The 21010-nt window shown below is 40.5% G+C and overlaps 2 protein-coding genes across 5 annotated transcripts; both read left to right on the top strand.

Moving 5' to 3' along the window:
• Nucleotides 1-181: 181 nt before the first annotated feature.
• prmt1 (protein arginine methyltransferase 1) lies at nt 182-5452 on the top strand. Of its 2 annotated transcripts, none has more exons than XM_077618131.1 (10): nt 182-348; nt 1740-1826; nt 1917-2072; nt 2157-2220; nt 2591-2733; nt 2907-2994; nt 3111-3226; nt 3306-3456; nt 3644-3765; nt 3984-5452. In XM_077618131.1, exons 1-10 carry the CDS (start codon nt 322-324, stop codon nt 4065-4067), a joined length of 1038 nt encoding a protein of 345 aa, XP_077474257.1. In that variant the 5' UTR covers nt 182-321; the 3' UTR covers nt 4068-5452. The 2 variants fall into 2 exon arrangements, with proteins under 2 accessions (XP_077474257.1, XP_077474256.1); XM_077618130.1 differs by having other exon boundaries at nt 188-348; nt 1731-1826.
• Nucleotides 5453-6024: 572 nt separating this feature from the next.
• Nucleotides 6025-20008, top strand: LOC144088165 (transient receptor potential cation channel subfamily M member 4-like). 3 transcript variants are annotated; one of them, XM_077618445.1, is made up of 29 exons: nt 6025-6125; nt 6949-7066; nt 8224-8285; nt 8392-8569; nt 8731-8911; nt 9549-9718; nt 9876-10053; nt 10130-10194; nt 10474-10710; nt 10861-10963; nt 12021-12139; nt 12245-12541; nt 12641-12742; nt 12885-13013; nt 13165-13294; nt 13864-14009; nt 14115-14227; nt 14307-14402; nt 14477-14523; nt 14803-15035; nt 15287-15399; nt 15511-15643; nt 15723-15897; nt 16444-16609; nt 16845-17026; nt 17102-17234; nt 18133-18205; nt 18351-18444; nt 19478-20008. In XM_077618445.1, the coding sequence occupies exons 1-29, from the start codon at nt 6079-6081 to the stop codon at nt 19498-19500; spliced, it is 3843 nt and encodes a 1280-aa protein (XP_077474571.1). In that variant the 5' UTR covers nt 6025-6078; the 3' UTR covers nt 19501-20008. The 3 variants fall into 3 exon arrangements, with proteins under 3 accessions (XP_077474571.1, XP_077474572.1, XP_077474570.1); XM_077618446.1 differs by lacking the exon at nt 19478-20008 and adding an exon at nt 18577-18789; XM_077618444.1 differs by lacking the exon at nt 19478-20008 and having other exon boundaries at nt 18351-18789.
• Nucleotides 20009-21010: the final 1002 nt, after the last annotated feature.

Genomic DNA, 21010 nt, shown 5'->3' with positions numbered 1-21010 from the left:
GTGTCAAATACACTTGTAGTATTTGATTCACATATAACCCACAAAATGGATCCTTCAATTAATTCCATTTATTGATTCAAACATTTTTCTTCCACTAATCCTAGTTGTATGTCAAATGGGTGCCGTAATTTAATTAGCGCATGAAAACATTTGGCATTTGGTGGTGTAGTTCCATTACAAAACAGTAAGAGGTGCTACAGCAAAGATTTCGAGTCTCACTCATGACCCAAGGTAACGAAGAAGAGTCGAAGCCGCTTTCTTTGGTTGCGCAAGAGGGTCTTCTACAGTATTCGGGCTCGCGCAGTCAGGCACAAGAGCGAAATGGCGGCGCCAGCGGAGAGGATGGAGGTACAATATTTAATATTACCGCGTCATTCACATTTGCTCCCGTACTTGATCGCTTTCCTTTCGCCGTTACGGCAAACGCAAATAACCCATTCACATGAACTTCTTCACGTTTAGGCGTTTACCATACACGCACAAGTGATTCATCCATTTTAACTCGGCTACTTAACATTCACAGATAAATATTTCTTTAGAAAAATCTTATAGCTTAATTATAGCATAAATCGTGTCTATAAATGTGTAACCTCGACGTTTTGTTGAAAAATCGCTGTTGGCTTAGGTTTCTTCAATTGTCTTAAAGACCGCGTGGGTACCAGCGTGTTAGCTTCTAGGCTATGAAGCTACTAATCACGTATGCCGGTTCACACTCAATTTTGGTCCTCTTTGATTTTATGTTGCCGTTTAAATAGGTTTGGCAATGGCATGTTTTCCCTCCCAGTGTCGCTCCGGTAACTGTTTAATTTGCCGCTCTTTTCTCCCTCGCTCATTGATGACCAGCTAATTTGTAGCTTGTTACACAGCTCATTGATTCAACGAGAGTGTTCAATATATATATAATACACATGGATTCAACATGGGTGCAGGTCAATGGCCGGTAAATGTTGAGTTTTTTTTCTTTAACTTTAGTCATTGATTTTGAGGACATTCCTCGTCTTCATGGGCAAGGCCGACATCACATCGCAGTATTTCAACCATGTGCTCCCCCTTTGTGCTGAGGGGGAAGCTATATATTTTATGGGTAGAGGGGATACATGTATAGTGCATTTGAACGATAGATAAGATACATTTGGAATGACGGTGTTGGTGTTATAAGTGTGTTTCATGGTTTTCTTGAAGTAAAATGTTAACTTTGGTCCTTAACTTTTTGTCTGCCATTGGCGGCCATAGACGTCCAATCTTGGGATGTTTATAGAGTTTAGCACATGAGTCAGACTCACTATTGAGGGTCTGCATATATGCCTGAAATGTTTGGAGGGGAGAAAATGCACCCAAATGTCTTTTTTTTTATATCCAGTTGGAAAAAAAGCAATCCCAACTTTGCGGGTTTGTTCCATTATTATGAATATAAATATGTACATTATGTAGTAAAATACGTAGTGTATGCATAGTTTTTTTGGCTATAGCCTTTAACTCATTCACTCCCATTAAAATATTTCACCACCATTTAGGACGTCTATTGCTGTCAAAGGCAGCCAATGGGTTATTTCAAAATAACTATATGATACAAATACACAATGTTTAAAAAAACAAATGTGCTGGTCTTGGCTTAGTGACTAAGGCCCACCCTAAGAAGCACAATTATGATCATAACTAAGGAATTCATTGCGGCGAACGACTTTAGATTGTTAATCTCGTGGATTGTAAACGTGTGTCTTTTTGTCGAGGTTTCTCAGGGGGATAATGTGACAAAGCCTGCTGCTGAAGATATGACGTCCAAGGATTATTACTTTGACTCATATGCTCACTTTGGGATCCATGAGGTAATTTCACTGCCGTTTTTAACAAGACCTTTCTTCTAGTTTTTCCGGCACAAGTTTGTTAATCTTGGCTCTTGTTGACAAATGTGCTAGGAGATGCTCAAGGATGAGGTGCGGACTCTGACCTACCGCAATTCCATGTTCCACAACAAGCATCTATTCAAGGACAAGGTGGTGCTGGATGTGGGTAGTGGCACGGGTATCCTCTGCATGTTTGCTGCCAAGGCTGGAGCCAAGAAAGTTATAGGGGTAAGTTTGCTTGCCCGCTCTCATCCACGATTGCTAAATGGTGAAAAAGATGAATGGAAATAATGCTTTTTTTGTATGTCTTAGATTGAGTGCAGCAGTATTTCAGACTATGCTGTGAAGATTGTTAAGGCTAACAAGATGGATGATGGTGAGTAAACTAAAGACTGGAGTTGTACTACAATTAAAGGAGGCCTGTGTTTTTTTTGTGCTAATATTACAAAATAATTCTCAATAGATTTTCCAATATTTAAAGTTTATTGGAAGTCTGTACTGCGGATATTTCGCCATCTACCAAACTAAATAATTTGGAATACTGAACACAGAGCAGACAGAATTTTGCCAAAATGTAGATTGTAGTGTTCATCTGGTAACCCAAAAGGGGCAGGAATGTTGTGCGCTTCAATATTTTTTAAACCTAATCAGAAATTGGGCCACCAATCTTGCATGCGTCTCCTGTAATATAACTGCTATTTTGGTGGTTCACGGGATTTAGTTTAATTTCTATATTTTGTCCCCAGTGGTGACTATTATCAAAGGGAAGGTGGAAGAAGTGGATCTACCTGTGGATGGAGTTGATATCATCATATCCGAGTGGATGGGCTACTGCCTTTTCTACGAGTCTATGCTCAATACAGTCATCTATGCCCGTGACAAATGGCTGGTATGTGTGTTCATATGAACTTGAATTTCCTTCACTTTTTTCTGAGTGACTGTCGGGTGTATTTTGTCAGCATCATTGAATTACATATGTCTATTCTGTCCGACAAATTTGTTTGCAAGATTGACTTTGTATCCCCAACCAAGCACCATTTGTTCTGTTTTGTACCCCTACAGAAGCAAGATGGGCTCATTTTCCCAGACAGGGCAACTCTTTACGTGACAGCAATTGAAGACAGGCAGTACAAGGACTACAAAATCCACTGTAGGTGACATGATATCAAATTTGGCCAACAAGTCTGGACTTGTGAGGAAAAAATCACCATTTGAATCGGCATAACTTTAATTTCAGTGGTTGACAAGTGTCCATGTTTATTTCAGGGTGGGAGAATGTGTATGGATTCGACATGTCGTGTATTAAAGAGGTGGCCATTAAGGAACCCCTGGTTGATGTGGTGGACCCCAAGCAGATGGTCAGCAGCGCTTGCCTCATCAAGGTAGATTAATAATAATGAGAAAGAATTAATTTGGGCCAGTGTTGTGTTAATGCTAGACTTTCCAATTTAATGTGTGCAGGAGGTTGACATCTACACGGTGAAGCCGGACGACTTAACCTTCACCTCACCATTCTGCTTGCAAGTGAAAAGGAACGATTACATCCACGCTCTCGTTACCTACTTCAACATCGAGTTCACCCGCTGCCACAAGCGGACCGGCTTCTCCACCAGTGAGTTTACCCGCCTTGCTTATTCTTATTGTTTGCATTTGTTCGCTTCGTCCCAGAGGGAATAAATCACTCCCAAACAGGGGGCTTTGAAGCCTTATTCCTCACACCTGGTGGTCATATTGAAGTTGTTTTCTAAATTTCCATTTCAATGCTTTACCACCAGTTTAAACTTTGTTTGTCCTCCCAGGTCCAGAGTCCCCATACACCCACTGGAAGCAGACTGTTTTCTACCTGGATGATTACCTGACTGTCAAGATCGGGGAAGAAATCTTGGGCACAATTAGCATGAAGCCGAACGTGAAAAACAACGTAAGATTGTTTAAAGAGCTTATTTTATAGTACTTTATGACGATCAGTGATTTTATACAATAATGACCAATTAATGACATTGCCTTGGGCTTTATATAAAATGTGTTAGTTTAGGTCCCTCATTAACCCTCCCATGGGTGGTGATCACTACAATGGACAGCCTTTAAAAAGTTTGCACTTAAGACCTAATAACTGATTATTCCATGTCTTTTCTGCAGAGAGACCTGGACTTCACTGTAGATCTCGCCTTCAAGGGCCAACTGTGTGAGGTGTCCAAGACGTCGGAGTACAGGATGCGTTAGGAATCTCGAATCTGCCTCCACCCCGTCCGTGTATGTTTTGTCTTTAGGGGCTCACATGTACGGCTTGACCGGCCGGGAGTGCTAACAAAAAAAAGTTAAAATGCCCCCTGCAGCAACATTTTTAGAATATTTTATTTTCTGTTTTTCTTTCTCAGATGTTTGCCATATTTAAACATTTTTGGGGGAGTGAGTGTGCAGTATGCATGTTTTGTGTCCAGCTTCTTGGGTTTCCCTTTTGTTCTTTGCACAACTGGGGCCCAAAGGCATACACTCATGACAAAACAGCTCAAACAGTCACAGGCCATTTTTGACTGTGTTGAAACTGCAAATCAATAGGGTTTTTTTTGGCTTTTCTATTCAAAGCCTAGCTAGCTCCCCTTAATCCAATGGCAGTTCTGGTTTGACTGAAACTGCCACATTTCAGGATTACTCCCTTAGTAACTTGAATTCTCTATTTTAAAATAGAGGCTGTCACTGGATTATGAAGTCGTATTGCATTCACAGAAGAGAGAGGGAAAATGAGACTACAAGAATAATTTCATGAGATTAAAGTTGAAATATTTTGAGACTAGTCATTTTTTTAAATAAAAGTATAAAATCAAACATTGTAGTATCATGCGAAAAGTCGTAATATTGTGCATCTAAATGTGAATGGTGGTAATTCATTTTAATGGAGGCATAGCGCTATGTAAAGTACGTTGAGTCTGATTTATCAGAATTAGAAATACTACATTCACATTGTGTATCATAAAAATGCGTAATATGACGACTAAGATCTTCGCAGCCTTTTTCTCCTATCATTGCGATTCTCGCGTTACCGCAACTTACCCTGTTCTCGTAATATTTTGGCTTTAATGTCATGGTCCTGTTGTTTCCCCTCTTTCTTTGTTTCCCCCTAATACTAAGAAACTGACATTTAAAAATACTTGCTGTAGGAATTTGAATGTCTATACCCTGTTCTCCTGTAAACAACTAGGATTTGTCCTGTTCTATGAAGTGTCCATTGCCATGCCATCTGCTCTTCTCCAATTTTTTTTTTAGCAGGTCAAACTTTGCAATTTTGCAAACCAAGCGACACCCAAAGTTAATTTTTTTTATTGTTTTCATCATGCAATGTTTTACAAGTGCTGGGCCGAAAGAAGAAAAGAGACTGCCTGGTTCCAGCTGGTTGCACAGCAACATAGGTGTCTTGAGGCATCTGTGTTCGAGTATGCCTTCATATTTTTGTATGAGGCTATTTGAGTCTGTCTAAACTGAAGTAACTGTTGACGCGGGACTGACATGACTCACCACACTGACCTTTTTTTGGGGTTGTATTTTGTCCGCTGCTTTTTTTTTTATAGTGAGATTAAATCTGTAAATTAAACTTTTTTGCATCAGCTCCATTTTTTGGAATCTTTTATTGTGAATATGGCTATTTACAGTCTGTTGAAAGCAGTCCTAGGCCTATTGTGAGAAAGCAAAAATTGATTTTAGAATTCAATTTAGAGTTTAGCAGAAGACTGATTACAACCTGTAGTCTACCCACTGGCAGAATTGCATTGACAAAAGTTTCGATTAGTATTTTTCCTGTCTCCAAAAGATTTGTAAATAATGACAGAGTTATGGTAGCAATTGTTTTACATTCAAAGTAGTGTTCTGTAATTTAGTAAACTTTTTTTTATTTAAAAGGCCCATTCGTAAAGTTTTAAAATTGGTCCATACGTTAGCCGAGATGGGGTATAAACGCCATGGTTCATAGAAAAGAATAGTGGCTTATAGTTGTAAAATTAAAGTAGGTTCATAATGTTAAAAAAACAGACTTAGCAACCACAAAGCAAAGTGCAGTCCGGTTGACGTTGGCAATGATGTTTAAACCACGTGACTGATCCCGGAAGTACTTGGCTTTCGCGTCATCAACCAAAATTTAAAAAAATAATGGGCGGGGCAAAACATTAGTTGAACACCTGTTTTTCATTTGTTTCCCCTATTTGTTTGGCCTACTGTACTTACAAGTAATTTTAAATTGAAAATGGAACAACAAAAAACTATTTCTTTCACCTCATCACTCTTAGTAAGGTCAGTCTTGAAATGATCACATAAATACGTTTGTTTTTTAATCTCACAATGGAGAAATGAACCATTACGTAACTCTCATAGGAATACAAATGGTTTAAAAAAAATCATAAACATTTATGTGCGTCTGTGTTGCCGCAGACGAAATGTTTCTCGTGAGTGCTTTAGCGGAAATCTAGCAACTTCACATTATGACCGTCAAGTAGCGCTATAGTTTAGGTGATTCATTATTAAGCATCCGTACCTGTATACTGCCCCAGTTTGCTAAAAGTACTTCACAATGAGTTTTATTGCCTTGCATTAATTAATACAATTATTTATATATACCATAAGAAATACACAAACTATCCATTTAAAAAATATATAATTATCGTGAAAGTGGTTAGAACATCTGCCTCACAGTTCTGAGTTTCTGGGTTCAATACCTGGTGGGTTCGGACCTTCCTGTGTGGCGTTTGCATGTTATTGTATGTATGAGAGTTAGCTTGAATGGTTGTCCGACTCAATGTGCCCTGCGATTGGTTGGGAACCAATTCAGGTTGTACCCCACCTACTTCCCACAGTTGGCTGGGATAGGCTCCAGCACCCCTGTGACCCACGTGAGGATAAGCGGCATGGAAAATGAATGAAGGGATTTTTGATAGAAATAAAAGCAGCACCGAGCGACTACGTGTGTACGAAGCTGCGCATTGTGTAACTTTTACAATAATAACATTTTTGCTAAAAGTGCTGTATTTATTTATTGTGTGAACTGTGAGGAGTTGCATATTCATTGAGTAGAGTGAGTGACATCACAGAGTGGGTGAGGTTTCAAGATTCCTAACAGGTTGTCACAGCGTGAGAAAGTAACAAGAAAGAGAGAGCAAGGCGGGATGAAGAAGACCAACAAGGTAGACAAAGGCAGCACTGGTGCAAAGTCTGAAATTAAGAAAGAGAAAGCTAAGGTATGTGACCTCACCATCACAACTAATACACACAGTTTTACCATGTTGCAAGTTTCTTTCATTATTTTTATGGAGTGTCATAAAGTGTAGTTATGTTTTCATAACACGTTCTCCAGTCAATCTGAATGTATTTCACAGAGGGAATATTGTGCATTTTTGCACCAAATAATGAATGCACTTGCATATTATTATATATATTTTAACACGCAAGTTTGGGGGGTCTGTCGGGGGTAATACGTAGTATTTAAACGTGTAGGTTTATGGAAAACAGGGAACACACAGTCTGGAAAAGAACAGGGAACTGAGCAGAAGTGGGTAGGTGAACAGGTCCAACCAGTCCTCATTCATTCAAAGTTCTGATGCTTTTGCTCCACAACCTTATTAAACATACTACTTGAATGCACTATTGTCCGAGACCATTGCACTCATGCCTCAGTTTGAATGACATTGAATTTTTTGTCAGCTTGTTCTTGACTCACCTTTATACTTAAGTAATTCATCCTGATTAGCTGCCTTGACACGGAGAACAGGAATCTGAGCCTGTTTATTTGCAAAACAGTTTTAAGGTGTCACATGGTGGTTTCAAGTACTGCTGTGGTACTTTGTATTGCCTTGTTTGGTTATTAAGAGAAAGCAATTGGATATATTTTATAGGGGCGGCAGAGAAAAATAGTAATACAAAAAACATGACTACTATAAATATGTATTCTACCTAATACAAGTAGCACTGCTGTCCCCCGAGCAATGTGGATACTTAGTAAGCGAAGGGTGATAAGATAAGACAGAGAGTGTTTGTACAGGTGAGTGCACAACAATGTTATTAATTTGTAGCGGGGAACACAGTATTTGGACAAATGTGAGTATTAATAAATGCACATTCATTTCAGGGGTGTCTATAATACGGCCCGCTACCAAGTTTTTATTGGCCCGCAGTATCGAATATGGCCCAAGTGCAGACTACATTCTGTTGGACTTTTTAGCTTATTTACAATAGTTAGAGCTATTAGCTCAGAGGTCAAATAAATCTTACTGCCGTCAATGGCATATATAATCCACTATAGTGACCAATGTCCCTCCCAAAAATTATTGATTGATTTCAAATTCAATACATATATTTCAGACTTGTGCAAATCCACCAATGCTTTTCTTGTACTCAGATTTGGATCCCCAAGATTGTCAAAAAGCGAGTGTGCACTACATTTGTTGAAGATGCTTCCAGGTACATTTTTGATAAAAGTGCCAAAATCCCTTGTGAAATTGTGATGCACACAATCCAAACGTGAGACCTAAAGCTTGCGCATCTGTGTTATTGCGTTACATGCTAGTGAGGGAGTGCTGTGTCAGTGCGGTCATGTACGGAACGTCCATAACATCTTGGATACGAGGGACTCCAGCGGGGCTACGGTTGTCACCCAGTGGGACAGTAAGCTGCACACCACCGAGTCCAACACGGATGCCTTTGGAGAGTTGGAGTTTGCCGGCGCTAGTCGCAGACACAGTTATGTGAGTGGCATTTCCGTACACACACCAGATGGATTGAACTCAAGGCTTGGGCCCACCATCTTTTTTTCATGTGACCTGCAAAAGAAGATCACGTGCAAGAGTTTCTCTCAGAAATGAAACGGAATACAATTTCTTGACAACATCTTTTTTGTTCTTTCTAGTTTCTGCGGCTATCATGTGACACACCACCTCAAAACATCTACACACTGATGACAACACACTGGGGAATGCCCTCACCCAACTTAGTGGTTTCAGTGGTGGGAGGCGAAGGCTGTAACAAGATTAAAACGTGGGTGAGAGAAGTGCTCAGAAACGGCCTGGTTAAGGCTGCACAGAGCACAGGTAAGAAGTTCATCATACACACCAACACACTTTTCTGTAGAACATTATACTAGAAGGAAATAATACTTTACTTTAAATAAACACAAGTTACCATGAAACGACATACGACTAGAACTCACTGCAATTTGTCCATCTATTTTTTCCCCTCTATTTTTCCAAGTCTATGAATCACAAGGTTGTCAAACTATATACATTCCTTATGTCACATGTGTCAAAGTGGCGGCCCAGGGGCCAAATCTGGCCCACCGCATCATTTTGTGTGGTCCGGGAAAGTAAATCATGAGTGCCGACTTTCTGTTTTAGGATTAAATTAAAATGAAGAGTATAGATGTATATTAAATGTCCTGATTTCGCCCCTTTTAAATCAATAATTGTCATTTTTAATCATTTTTTTTCTGTTTTAGTTCAAAAATCATTTAGTAAAATCTAAAAATATATTTTAAAAAGCTAAAATAAACATTGTTTTAAATCTATAAAAAATGGAATATTCAGGGATTTTAATCCAGTTCTTTTAATCCATTTATTAAAAAAATCTAAATATTAGATCTAAAATGGTCCGGCCCACATGAAATCGAGTTGACGTTAACGCAACCCGCGAGCCAACCCGAGTCTGACACCCCTGTCTTATGTTATCCAGGGGCCTGGATCTTAACCGGGGGTCTCCGGGAAGGCGTATCCCGCTGCATTGGAGAGGCGGTGAGGGACCATGATGCCGCAGCCCCGGCTCTCTCCAAGCAGAAAGTCATAGATGTGGGAATCGCACCCTGGGGGGTCGTGCACAACAGGCAGCAGCTTGTGAATGCTGAGGTACGCTCATTTTAATTGTTGTATCAGGTATGAGGTAGCTTTGTCTCTTCTATGATTAAAAAAAATGCTGGATATCCGAGGGTAAAAAAGAGTGAAATCAGCAGCATATTAATAGACTAATTGTTGACTCTGAAAATATTCTCTTGTCTACTTGAAGGGAAGCTTCCCCGCTTGCTACTATGTTCAGAATACATCACGCGACACCTGCTGCCTTGACAACAATTGCCAGGCGTTCCTGCTCGTGGATGATGGGAGCACCGGTCGAAAAGGAGGGGAAACGGCTTTCCGTGCCAATTTGGAGGACTATATTTCTCAGCAGCGTACTGGTATATGGGGTGAGACATGCATTGGAATTTTAAGTGATTTACACAAAACTCTTTTCCCTTAAAACATCCAACTGTGTTTCAACAGGCAGTGGAAATATTGAAATCCCAGTGCTGTGTATGCTCATCTCAGGAGATGCCAAAATGCTAGAGGTGTGAACATTGCACCCACAACACACACATACACACCCCTGCGGACCTACACACAAACAGAGCAAGGTCAATAAACGCAAACGGGTTTACGAGAACTATATCAGTTATCTACATAACAATACGACATTTGACAAAGCCTGCAACGGTTTGAGTCGATTTAATGTCTTTCGGTTGACACCAAGTGCATATTTAGCCACTTAATTCCCAAAAAGGATAAAGAAATTTGGACTTTGTCAACTTTTTAGACGTGTTAATAAAGAATACCATTTCTTTCCACAGAGAGTAGAATCTTCTCTAAAAAGATTTACACCCTGGCTGGTTCTAGCTGGTACTGGTCCAGCTGCGGACTTCATCAGCGAACTCCTGTTGAGTTCTGTTTACATGTCCTTCAATCCGACTTCCCAATCAGCAGAGGGCGATTCTGAGGAATGTCTAGCGGATATCCGCGACATGATTCACGACAAGATCAGACGATTCTTCCAAGGCGAAGCTGACCTGGAAAAACTGGTGGAAAGTGTGAGTTCAGGCCTCACTAATAGCTCCTCTGACTCTATCAATTGAATCAAAGTAAAGATCTATGAAAACAACACTTTAACTCATTTCACCAAATAAACTATTCTGGCTGTAATTGGTTAACTTTCCCTTCCCCTCCTCCTGTGTAACCAGGCATTGAGTATTTATCTCAACAGAGACCTCATCACCGTTTTCCATGGAGAGCAAGAAGGACTATATGACTTTGACACTGTAGTCCTCAAAGCCCTCGTTCGAGGTATGTTTGATACATACCTGTCAACTTATACGTTTTTCCCGTATTTTATACGTTTTTTGATCATTTCAAAGTTTGTACGCCGTATAACAACTTTTGTACGGGATTTTTTTAAATTATGTTTTCTGCAAAACCGATTTCGGCTCTAATCCGGATCGTTTCGGTCACTGGCAGGAGATGAAAACGTCATCGTCGACTGCTAATATTGTCATGCTTTAAGCATGATGTGCGCCGTGACCGGACGTTTGGTCCGCGGACGTTTGGTCCCCGGACGTGTGGTCAACCGGACGTTTGGTCGAACGGACGTTTGGTAGAACGGACGTTTGATAGAACGGACGTTTGGTAGAACGGACGTTTGGTCGCCGGGTTCGCTCGATGTCAAATTATGACAGAGAGTTTACTGTTGATATTTTGATATAAGATATTTAGATATTAAACTCACTCTCTCTCTCATGATTATAATTTTGAGAGCTGGTTTCAACAGTAACAACCCGGCGACCAAACGTCCGTTCTACAAAACGTCCGGTCGACCAAACGTCCGGGGACCAAATGTCTTTTGACGAAACGTCCGAGTACCGATGTGCGCACGCGCATTCCCCTTTCACACATCCGCCTTTTCATTATGTAAATATAGCGCATCAGTAAGCAATGTACCCAGACAGTAAAGCCGTCAGCGTCATACAGCGACATCTACAGAATCTTGAATTTTGTGCATACTGATTGGGCACCCTGTCCACTTTGGAGAAAAAAATTAAGTGCGCCCTATGTGAGTAAATATGTGGCGCGTTGCATTTGTATGGATTTTTATCGCTTAATAAGGGGAATTGCAATCATTAATAAGAGGAGCAATTGGCCGAGGTTGGCAGGTATGTTAAAAAATATTGTACAAGTATTAAACAAAGTAAGAAATGGCTAAAAAAAAACTAATAACTTGATGATAAAAAACAATACAATAATCCCAAAAAGTGTGGCCATAGTGTATTTTGCTCTGGAAATATGATATATCTTTTGTTTGGTGACCTCACATAGCTTAAGTGGTCTCTGCGCGTTTTGTGTCAAGCTAGTAAACGTCTGTCGAGAGATGCCAGCGAGTACATCGAAGAATTGAAACTGGCTGTCGCCTGGGACAGAGTGGACATGGCCAAAGCGGAACTCTTCACTGGAGACATTCAGTGGACGGTAAAAGCCACTAGCTTCTCCAACTCGCTTCACCGTCCAAATTCTTTGCTCGTCACACATGCGGATTGCATACAGTGTTGGCTCACTAGATGTTTGTGTTTTTAGTACGAAGACCTGGACGGCTCCATGACAGACGCTTTAATCAATGACAAGCCTCAGTTTGTGCGCCTCTTCTGCGAGAACGGCCTCAACATCCTGGACTACCTCACGTACCAGCGCTTGGAAAGCTTGTATCGCTCAATCTCTGACACCACCCTGGTTTACACTCTGCTCCAGAAGCATCTGAGTGACCGTCTAAGTCTATTTGGATCCTTGTCAAGTCTTGATAGAGCCAAAATTGGACCACTAACACAGAATGAAATGCTGGGACCTACTTCAGGACAACAGCTTAGCCTGTTTGAGGTGATCTCAATTGAGTAGCAACATTCAAGGTTCACCTCTTTTGAGAAGCTTCTTAACATCATCCATTCCCAATGTATTTATTTATTTTTGCCGTCGCAGGTATCACGTGTTCTGTCGGACTTGCTGGGGGATGTTTGTCAGCCTTTCTACTACAGAACCCTCGGTCTGGATCCCAAAATAGGCCCTCGGAAGACCATCAGAGTCAGTAACCAGCACTTTTCACCCCTTAAAGTTTTCACACAAGCCTAAAATTATAACATTTTTAGACAAAGAATAGGACAGCTGCCGTGCAATCATCAATACTGTACCCTAATATCTCTATTTTCTTTTTTTTTGTCCTTAGCAAATTAGCGGGTTGTTGCAGGGGAAATGTGCGTACAGGGACCAACACTGCCAGTCTCCTTGGGCAGCCCTCTTCATCTGGGCTGTTCTACAGAACCGCAGTGAAATGGCTGTTTATTTCTGGGAGATGGTAAGAGATCATAAAAGATCATCATCATCTGTTCATTTGACAGAATTTTAAAAACCTGTAAGAAGAAAAAGTCAACTGTTTTTCCTCCTCACTACCACAACACTCACTCTGTGGGGAACATGATGTGACCTTTTTCTCCATTCTTGGCCAGGCGGGGGAGTCGGTGCTGAGTGCACTAGGTGGCTGTAAACTGCTGAGGGAACTTTCTAAACTTGAAAGTGAGACTGAAATTAAAGTGGCCATGACAGATCTGGCGCAGAGGTTCGAGAATCTTGCGCATGGTGAGTCAGAATTCACAGTAAAAATATCAAAAGAAAATATCTCCCATTAAGCCCATAATGGAGCTAAAGTAGAATACTATCGATAGTTCCAGGGGCGCTCACACTTTTTTGCTCCAAGATCTACTTTTCAAGGAGTTAAACTTCCGCGATCTATCTTTTTTACAGACCACTGACAAAGCTCAGCAATTATGAAATGTTATTAGATGCTATCAACATGTATGGGAGCTTTAGCGATTCACACTAAAGCTTACTGCGGACATGCCAAATAGTTCCTTGGCGATCTACTAAATGAGCTCCCCTGGTTTAGTACCAGTAAGGTTATAGTCAGGTTCATGTACTGTACAATCACATAAATGAAACTCTTTGTAATGAAATGAAATTCAAACAATAATTGCCAATGTTCCAGTTTTTAATGACCAAAAGAGCAGCAGCAGTACAGCAATACTGACTGCCAATTACCTTTATAGTATTCTTATATACTTTTTAACCCAGCAATGCTTCCAACGTACTGCAAAAATACACTGTTTCTATAAAATATTGAATCGTTCTGCATTCTGTATGCTGCTCAGATGTTTTTGGAGAATGTTTCCAGAGCAGCGAGAAGCGCTCATTCAAACTCCTGATAAGAGTAAGTCCAGTGTGGCTTGGGAGTACTTGCCTGCAAATGGCCACTGCCGCCGATGCTCGCCAATTCTTCAGCCACGATGGAGTTCAGGTGTTTAGCTGACTATTTTTGCTTTGCGTCGTGACTCCAGCTTAACCCTTTGGCTGTCAGGAGGTGTTTTGATATTTTTGGTAAAGCTGCCTTTCTGGGCTGTAGGCATTGCTCTCCCAGATCTGGTGGGGAAGCATGGATAGAGATACTCGGGTCTGGAGGTTGGTGACAACTTTCTTCATACCCCCACTCATCTACACAGACTTAATCAACTTCAGGTAGGTGTGGAATTGTCCGCACGGTACTTCTATGATGGTTTGGTTGTCGTGTTTCCGAGAGAAAGTTGCGCACATGCAGGAAAGTGAAGGAGGAAGTCATTACTCTCAACATGGAGACTGACAAGATGGACAAAAATGATGCTGCGGTCTTCTCGTTGGAAGACATGACACCAAAGTAAATACAGTAAAACTTTTCCAAAAAAAAACTTTCTCCGAATGATTGATTGCTTCATTGTTATACACCAACAGGGATTGCGCTACAGATGAACTTAAGCCTCTTAAAGAAAATCTGAAAGGTGTGTCATTCATATATATATCCTACATACTACATAGCCAATTGTTGTTTATTCATTCATTTTCTGAACCGGGTCGTGGGGTGCTGGAGCAATGTGTAAAGGCAAGACTAATACTACAATAGGATGTCAAACGGGGAGTGCAAAACATTGTCCGTTGGTGTCAATGGGCCCCTTGAGACCCCTGTCCAATTTGAAAATCCAAAAACCAAAAACCACCACATGATGCTGAGAAACTTTTTGATTGGTCCCACAAAATAACAGTTTGTCTTTCCATTCCAGCCTCATCCTCAACCAAGATTAGGAGACCATTCATTGTGTCACGGTGGAGACAGTTTTGGTTTGCACCCGTCACCTCCTTCCTGGGCAACCTGATAATGTACTTCCTATTCCTCTGCTTGTTTGCCTACATCCTGTTGGTGGATTTCAAGTCCCCATTACAGGGTGGCCCATCCGCACTTGAAATTGTGCTCTACTTTTGGGTTTTCACCTTAATTTGTGAAGAGATTCGACAGGTCAGTGATTCAAATGACTGTTGCACTGATACTAATATCGCAAAGGGCCTCGATATGGCACTAAAATGCAGTTGAGTTGGAAGAAATAATCCACTGATGCTGTGCCATATGAACTCTTTGAGATTTCATTTGTAAACTCGGGTGGTTGCCAGGTATTGGAATCAGCAGCAAAAAAATTATTGGAACCACATTTGTGCAAACATGGCTGATCCACTAAGTGAAGTCCAACTTTTAAACTCCTTTCTCGACAGGCCTTTACGGGCAGCAACTTGTTGATTCAAGGAATGAAGAGTTACATCCAGGATTCTTGGAACAAGTGTGACCTCGCAGCCATCCTGCTCTTCATTTGTGCTATGTGTTGCAGGTAATAAATACCTTATGTGTGTTGTGTTTGCCTCTGTATCCTTGTAGAGTGGAACCTGTCAAATTAAAAACATAAGAGCCTTGTGTTTGATATCCCTGCTTTGTTTCCCAGAATGTTTTCATGGTCACTTCAGTTTGGTCGAACTCTGATGGCCTTGGATTACATTGTCTTCTCGCTGCGCCTGATCCACATATTTGCTGTCCATAAACAGCTTGGACCCAAGATTATGATGGTTCGAAAAATGGTGAGACAAAAATACCAACACTGTAACTCAATCTTCAATTATTTTAGTGTCAATATTCAGTAATTTGCTTCCCCTTCAGATGAAGGACATTTTCTTCTTCCTCTTTCTCCTGGCTGTCTGGCTGACGGCCTATGGAGTAGCCAACCAGGCACTCCTCTTCTCATATGATCCTCGACCTGAGTGGATATTTCGCAGAGTCATTTACAAACCTTACATGTATATTTATGGCCTACTTCCCGAGGATGAAGTGGATGGTGAGTGGCATAATTTGAGCAAATGACTAAAAATGGCAGATTTTGCTTTTTTGCCATCGTTTTTATTGATAGAATATGATTCCCCATGACGCTATTAAAAATCAATTGGTGAAGGGACTAAAAAATGCAGTTCCTGGAGAAATTGCATGTATTTTCACTCTCTTTCAATTCATATATAGATTAGATTAGATTAAAACTTTATTTTATCCCATATTCGGGAAATTTCCTTGGTTGCAGTAGCAAGACAGTAGCAAGCACAGACACAGAAGACATTGTAGACCTAGGTAAAAAAATGGAGCCACACAGGAAGTCCACAAGGTGGGGACCTTCTGCAGACTGAGACTGAGGTTAAATATGCAGAATCACTCTTTCAAGATGATCCGCACAGTCCCTCAGTAATCTGGAGGTGATCATCTTCCTTGCCTAGATCCTCCTAAGATGTCCTATATACTATATAAATACTATAGAGGTTATTTATAAGGTTTAGAAATATACAAAACAGATGCTAATATGATACATGTAACTTTAAACATCTTTTCTATGTAGCTGAATTATTTCATCAAACCAAGTGTACCAACAACAGGACATTAATTGAAGCAGGGGCAGAGCCTTGCATGAACACCTATGCCAACTGGCTGGTTATCCTCCTTCAGACTGTCTATCTGTTGATTACCAACATGCTGCTAATCAATCTCCTCATCGCCATGTTCAGGTACCTTCCAAACAATTCAAAACAAATACAAGAGTACTATTTTCCCATTTACTGGCCACCATTGGCTAGTATTTTTTGGTCCCGTTCTGCTGCTTGAGACAAAATGAATAAATCTGAGGTTCTTTAAATGCTAGGACAGTTATAATGTTCCACATGGGAGTTTGAGGAACACACGCTGTGGTTGGTTTTGTTGTCTAGTTGCAATTTGCAATTGTCTTTCTCTTATTTCCAACAGTTACACTTTCAATGAAGTTCAGGAACGCAGTGACACTTACTGGAAATTTCAGCGTTACAATCTGATTGTGGAATACCATTCGAGGCCTTCCCTTGCGCCACCTTTTATCATCATTTCACATCTAAATGTTTTTATCAAGAGGTTCATTCGCCGCATCCCTTCAGAAAAGAGGAAACATTTCGGTTAGGCCTTGGATTAAATTATAAAAATGGTATCGGCACTACTGGTGAGGGTTGACTTTATATTTTTTCTACTAGTTTTGGAGTTGCTGGGCAGCAAGGCCAGCCGACTCAACATGTGGGAGGCTATCCAGAAAGAGAATCTACTCTCGGATCAGAATAAGCAGCAGAGAGAGAGTGACACAGAGCGGCTTAAACGTACATCTGTAAAGTAAGTGCTTCATTTTCATCCCCTAAAGTGAAAGGCAAGGATAAGTAAAAACAATGTCATTTCATTGACCTCCCTTTGACAAAAAATATTTACAACACAAACATACTAGTATCAAATTAACAACACAATATTTTAACTTTGATAAGGTGCCACCAATGTTCCCTTTAAGCTGCGCGCGTGCGCAATTGCGCACTACTCTCGTCTTCTCTGCACACAGCAAATCATATGGAGCGCACAAAATAAAATCCCAATTGTATTTTATTTATTTATTTATTTCAGCTGTGAGACCGACGCGCGAACCACTTATCCGCCAGGCCGCCCATTCATAGATGTTAATCATTACATTTTATTATTACTAAATCATTTATGTGTAGTAGACATGCACCTGCTTATGGCAGGTGTGATACTGGTGTGTGCCCATAGCGAGCAATGATGATGTTGCTCACACCGGTACTCAGTATGCTCAGGGAGGTTGTCATTCCGCCCAGACAAACAAAAAATTAGAGGGAACATTGGGTGCCACTCAAGTTGTGGAATCAGATTTTGATGTCCTACTTCTTTGCCATTTGTGAATCAATTATCTACAAACTTAGAGTCAATGTAGCATACGTGAGTTTCTATCAATCCACAGTCTTTTTTGGTCACAGTCTTATTGATTGAATTCATTAATTGAACACTTGGCTTTAGGACTTTGTCAGTTAGTTGTCAGTAGATGGCAGTTTTTAGCCTGTTTAGCACACAAACAACCACAAATATTGAGTACACTTAACAAAATGGGTGTCCTGTACTTCTCTAACTTGATGTAAAAGGAATACGGAGATCAGTTTTGGATGATTTGTTGACTTTTTTATTTGCATGCCTGCCTTTCGCACATTTATGTGTGTATTTGTATGTGCAGAATGGACAGTGTTGTGAAGCACATGGCTGAGAGCCGTGACCACGACCGGCGTTTGCAGCTCCTGGAGACAGAGGTCAGCCATAAATCAATACATAATAAGTTCCCCATATGCCTAAAAAAATGGTGCATGAATCACTTTGTCCAATTATCATCAAATTGTTGTAAAAAATCAGTAGTAGCATAAAAAAAAGAATGCTCATTCTATTTTTGTCTCGCAGATGGAGTTTTGTTGCAATGCCCTCTCTTGGATGATGGATGCTATGTCTCAGAGTAATCTAATTACAACCAACCGTGCCCCTCCACTCCTAAGAGGTAAAGATATATCTTCCCAGCCCTAAATGAGGAACACTTTCTTCTTTGAAACATAGTCATGTTGTCATGAATGTGGGAAATTTTGATTGTCTACTGACGAGGTGGCATTGTGTTTTCTTCCAAATGTTTTAGATCTGTAGCCAAGGTGAAGCTCCTGAAAATGGTTCACAACTGACTCGCGCATGTACACACATTGATGCGCATATTGTATACTCAGGGGAAAAATCTATATTATTTTCTTTTGTTTTGAAAGGTTTCTTTTGAGCTGAAGTTCAAGTGTGAGTGGAAAGCAAAATTCCTATCCTGATCATTTTGGGAAAAATAAATATTGTGCATATTTTGTAATTATGCGTATGAGGTTGGATTTTAATATATGTAGTGTATATATGTATACTACACGAAAAGCGGTGTAGAAGTGGTTAGCATGTCGGTCTAACAGTTCTGGGGCCGAGGGTTCGATCCCAGGCTTGTGTGAGTTTTCTCCGGTTACTCCAGTTGAACTGATTGAACACTCAACATTGCCCTTATTGATGATTGGTTGTCCTTTGTCTCCTTGTGCCCTGTGATTGGCTGGTCACCAAATCAGGGTGTCGCTCACCTGGTGCCCGAAGTCAGCTGGGATAGGCTCCAGAACCCCCAACCCATAAGCGGTACAGAAAATGAATGAATATATAGTCTAGTAAAGTAATAGTATTCAGTCTTGTCTACACTTTTTTCAGTACTTTAAGTCATATTAAGTCTAAGACATGAATTCATTTTGCATTACACATTCATGCCGCTGAACTACACGGCCCACCCATGAGCTTGCTTAAAATCTGGCCCCCAGTTTAGCCTGTCCCTACTTGGAAAAAGAAGGCGAGTGATCATATTGAGGGATGTAGTAAATAAACCCAACAGGGGTATTTCCAATCTCCCTCACCAAAAGACTGACGCAGCACACTTTGCTATTTATTGTGTGAAGTGTGAGGAGTTGCACATTTATTGAGTAGAGTGAGTGACATCACAGTGGGTGAGGTTTCAAAATTCCTAACAGGTTGTCACAGGGTTAGAAAGTAACAAGAAAGAGAGAACAAGGCGGGATGAAGACCAACAAGGTAGACAAAGGCAGCGCTGGTGCAAAGTCTGAAAAGTCTGAGGAAGCTAAGGTATGTGACCTGACCATCACAACCAATACACACAGTTTTACCATGTCGCAAGTTTCTTTCATTATTTTTATGGACTGTCATAAAGTGTAGTTATGCTTTCATAACACTTTCTCCAGTCAATCTGAATGTATTTCACAGAGGGAATATTGTGCATTTTTGCACCAAATAATGAATGCACTTGCATATTATTGTATATTTTTTACACGCAAGTTTGGGGGGGTCTGTCCAGAGTAATACGTAGTATTTAAACGTGTAGGTTTATGGAAAACAGGAAACACACAGTCTGAAAAGAACAAGGAACTGAGCAGAAGTGGGCAGGTGAACAGGTCCAACCAGTCCTCATTCATTCAAAGTTCTGATGCTTTTGCTCCACAACCTTATTAAACATACTACTTGAATGCCCTATTGTTCGAGACCATTGCACTCATGCCTCAGCTTGAATGACATTGAATTTTTTGTCAGCTCGTTCTTGACTCACCTTTATACTTAAGTAATTCATCCTGATTAGCTGCCTTGACAGGGAGAACGGGAATCTGAGCCTGTTTATTTGCAAAACAGTTTTAATGTGTCACATGGTGGTTTCAAGTACTGCTCTGGTACTTTGTATTGCCTTGTTTGGAAATTAAGAGAAAGCAATTGGATATATTTTATAGGGGTGGCAGAGAAAAATAGTAATACAAAAAACATGACTATAAATACATATTCTACCTAATACAAGTAGCACTGCTGTCCCCCGAGCAATGTGGATACTTAGTAAGCGAAGAGGAGAAAGTGATAAGCAAAGACAGATAAGTGTTTGTACAGGTGAGTGCACAACAATGTTATTAATTTGTAGCGGGGAACACAGTATTTGGACAAATGTGAGTATTGATAAATGCACATTCATTTCAGGGGTGTCTATTATATGGCCCGCTATCAAGTTATTAATAAGCCCAAGTGCAGACTATACATTCTGTTGGACTTTTTAGCTTCTTTACAATAGTTAGAGCTATTAACTCAGAGGTAAAATCTTACTGTCGTCAATGGCATATATAGTCCACTATAGTGACCACTGTCCCTGAAAAAATATATTGGTTGATTTCAAATTCAATACATATATTTCAGACTTGTGCAAATCCACCAATGCTTTTCTTGTACTCAGAGTTGGAGCCCCAAGACTGTCAAAAAGCGAGTGTGCACTACATTTGTTGAAGACGCTTCCAGGTACATTTTTGACAAAAGTGCCAAAATCCCTTGTGAAATTGTGATGCACACAATCCAAACGTAAGAAAGACCTAAAGCTTGTGCATCTGTGTCATTGCGTTGCGTGCCAGTGAGGGAGTGCTGTGTCAGTGCGGTCATGTACGGAACACCCATAACGCCTTGGATACGAGGGACTCCAGCGGGGCTACGGTTGTCACCCAGTGGGACAGTAAGCTGCA

The sequence above is a fragment of the Stigmatopora argus genome, chromosome 14, assembly GCF_051989625.1.
Source record: "Stigmatopora argus isolate UIUO_Sarg chromosome 14, RoL_Sarg_1.0, whole genome shotgun sequence".
NCBI classification, from domain to species: domain Eukaryota; kingdom Metazoa; phylum Chordata; class Actinopteri; order Syngnathiformes; family Syngnathidae; genus Stigmatopora; species Stigmatopora argus.
The sequence above is the reverse complement of the archived record's forward strand: the minus strand, read 5'-3'. Positions and strand labels throughout refer to the sequence as shown.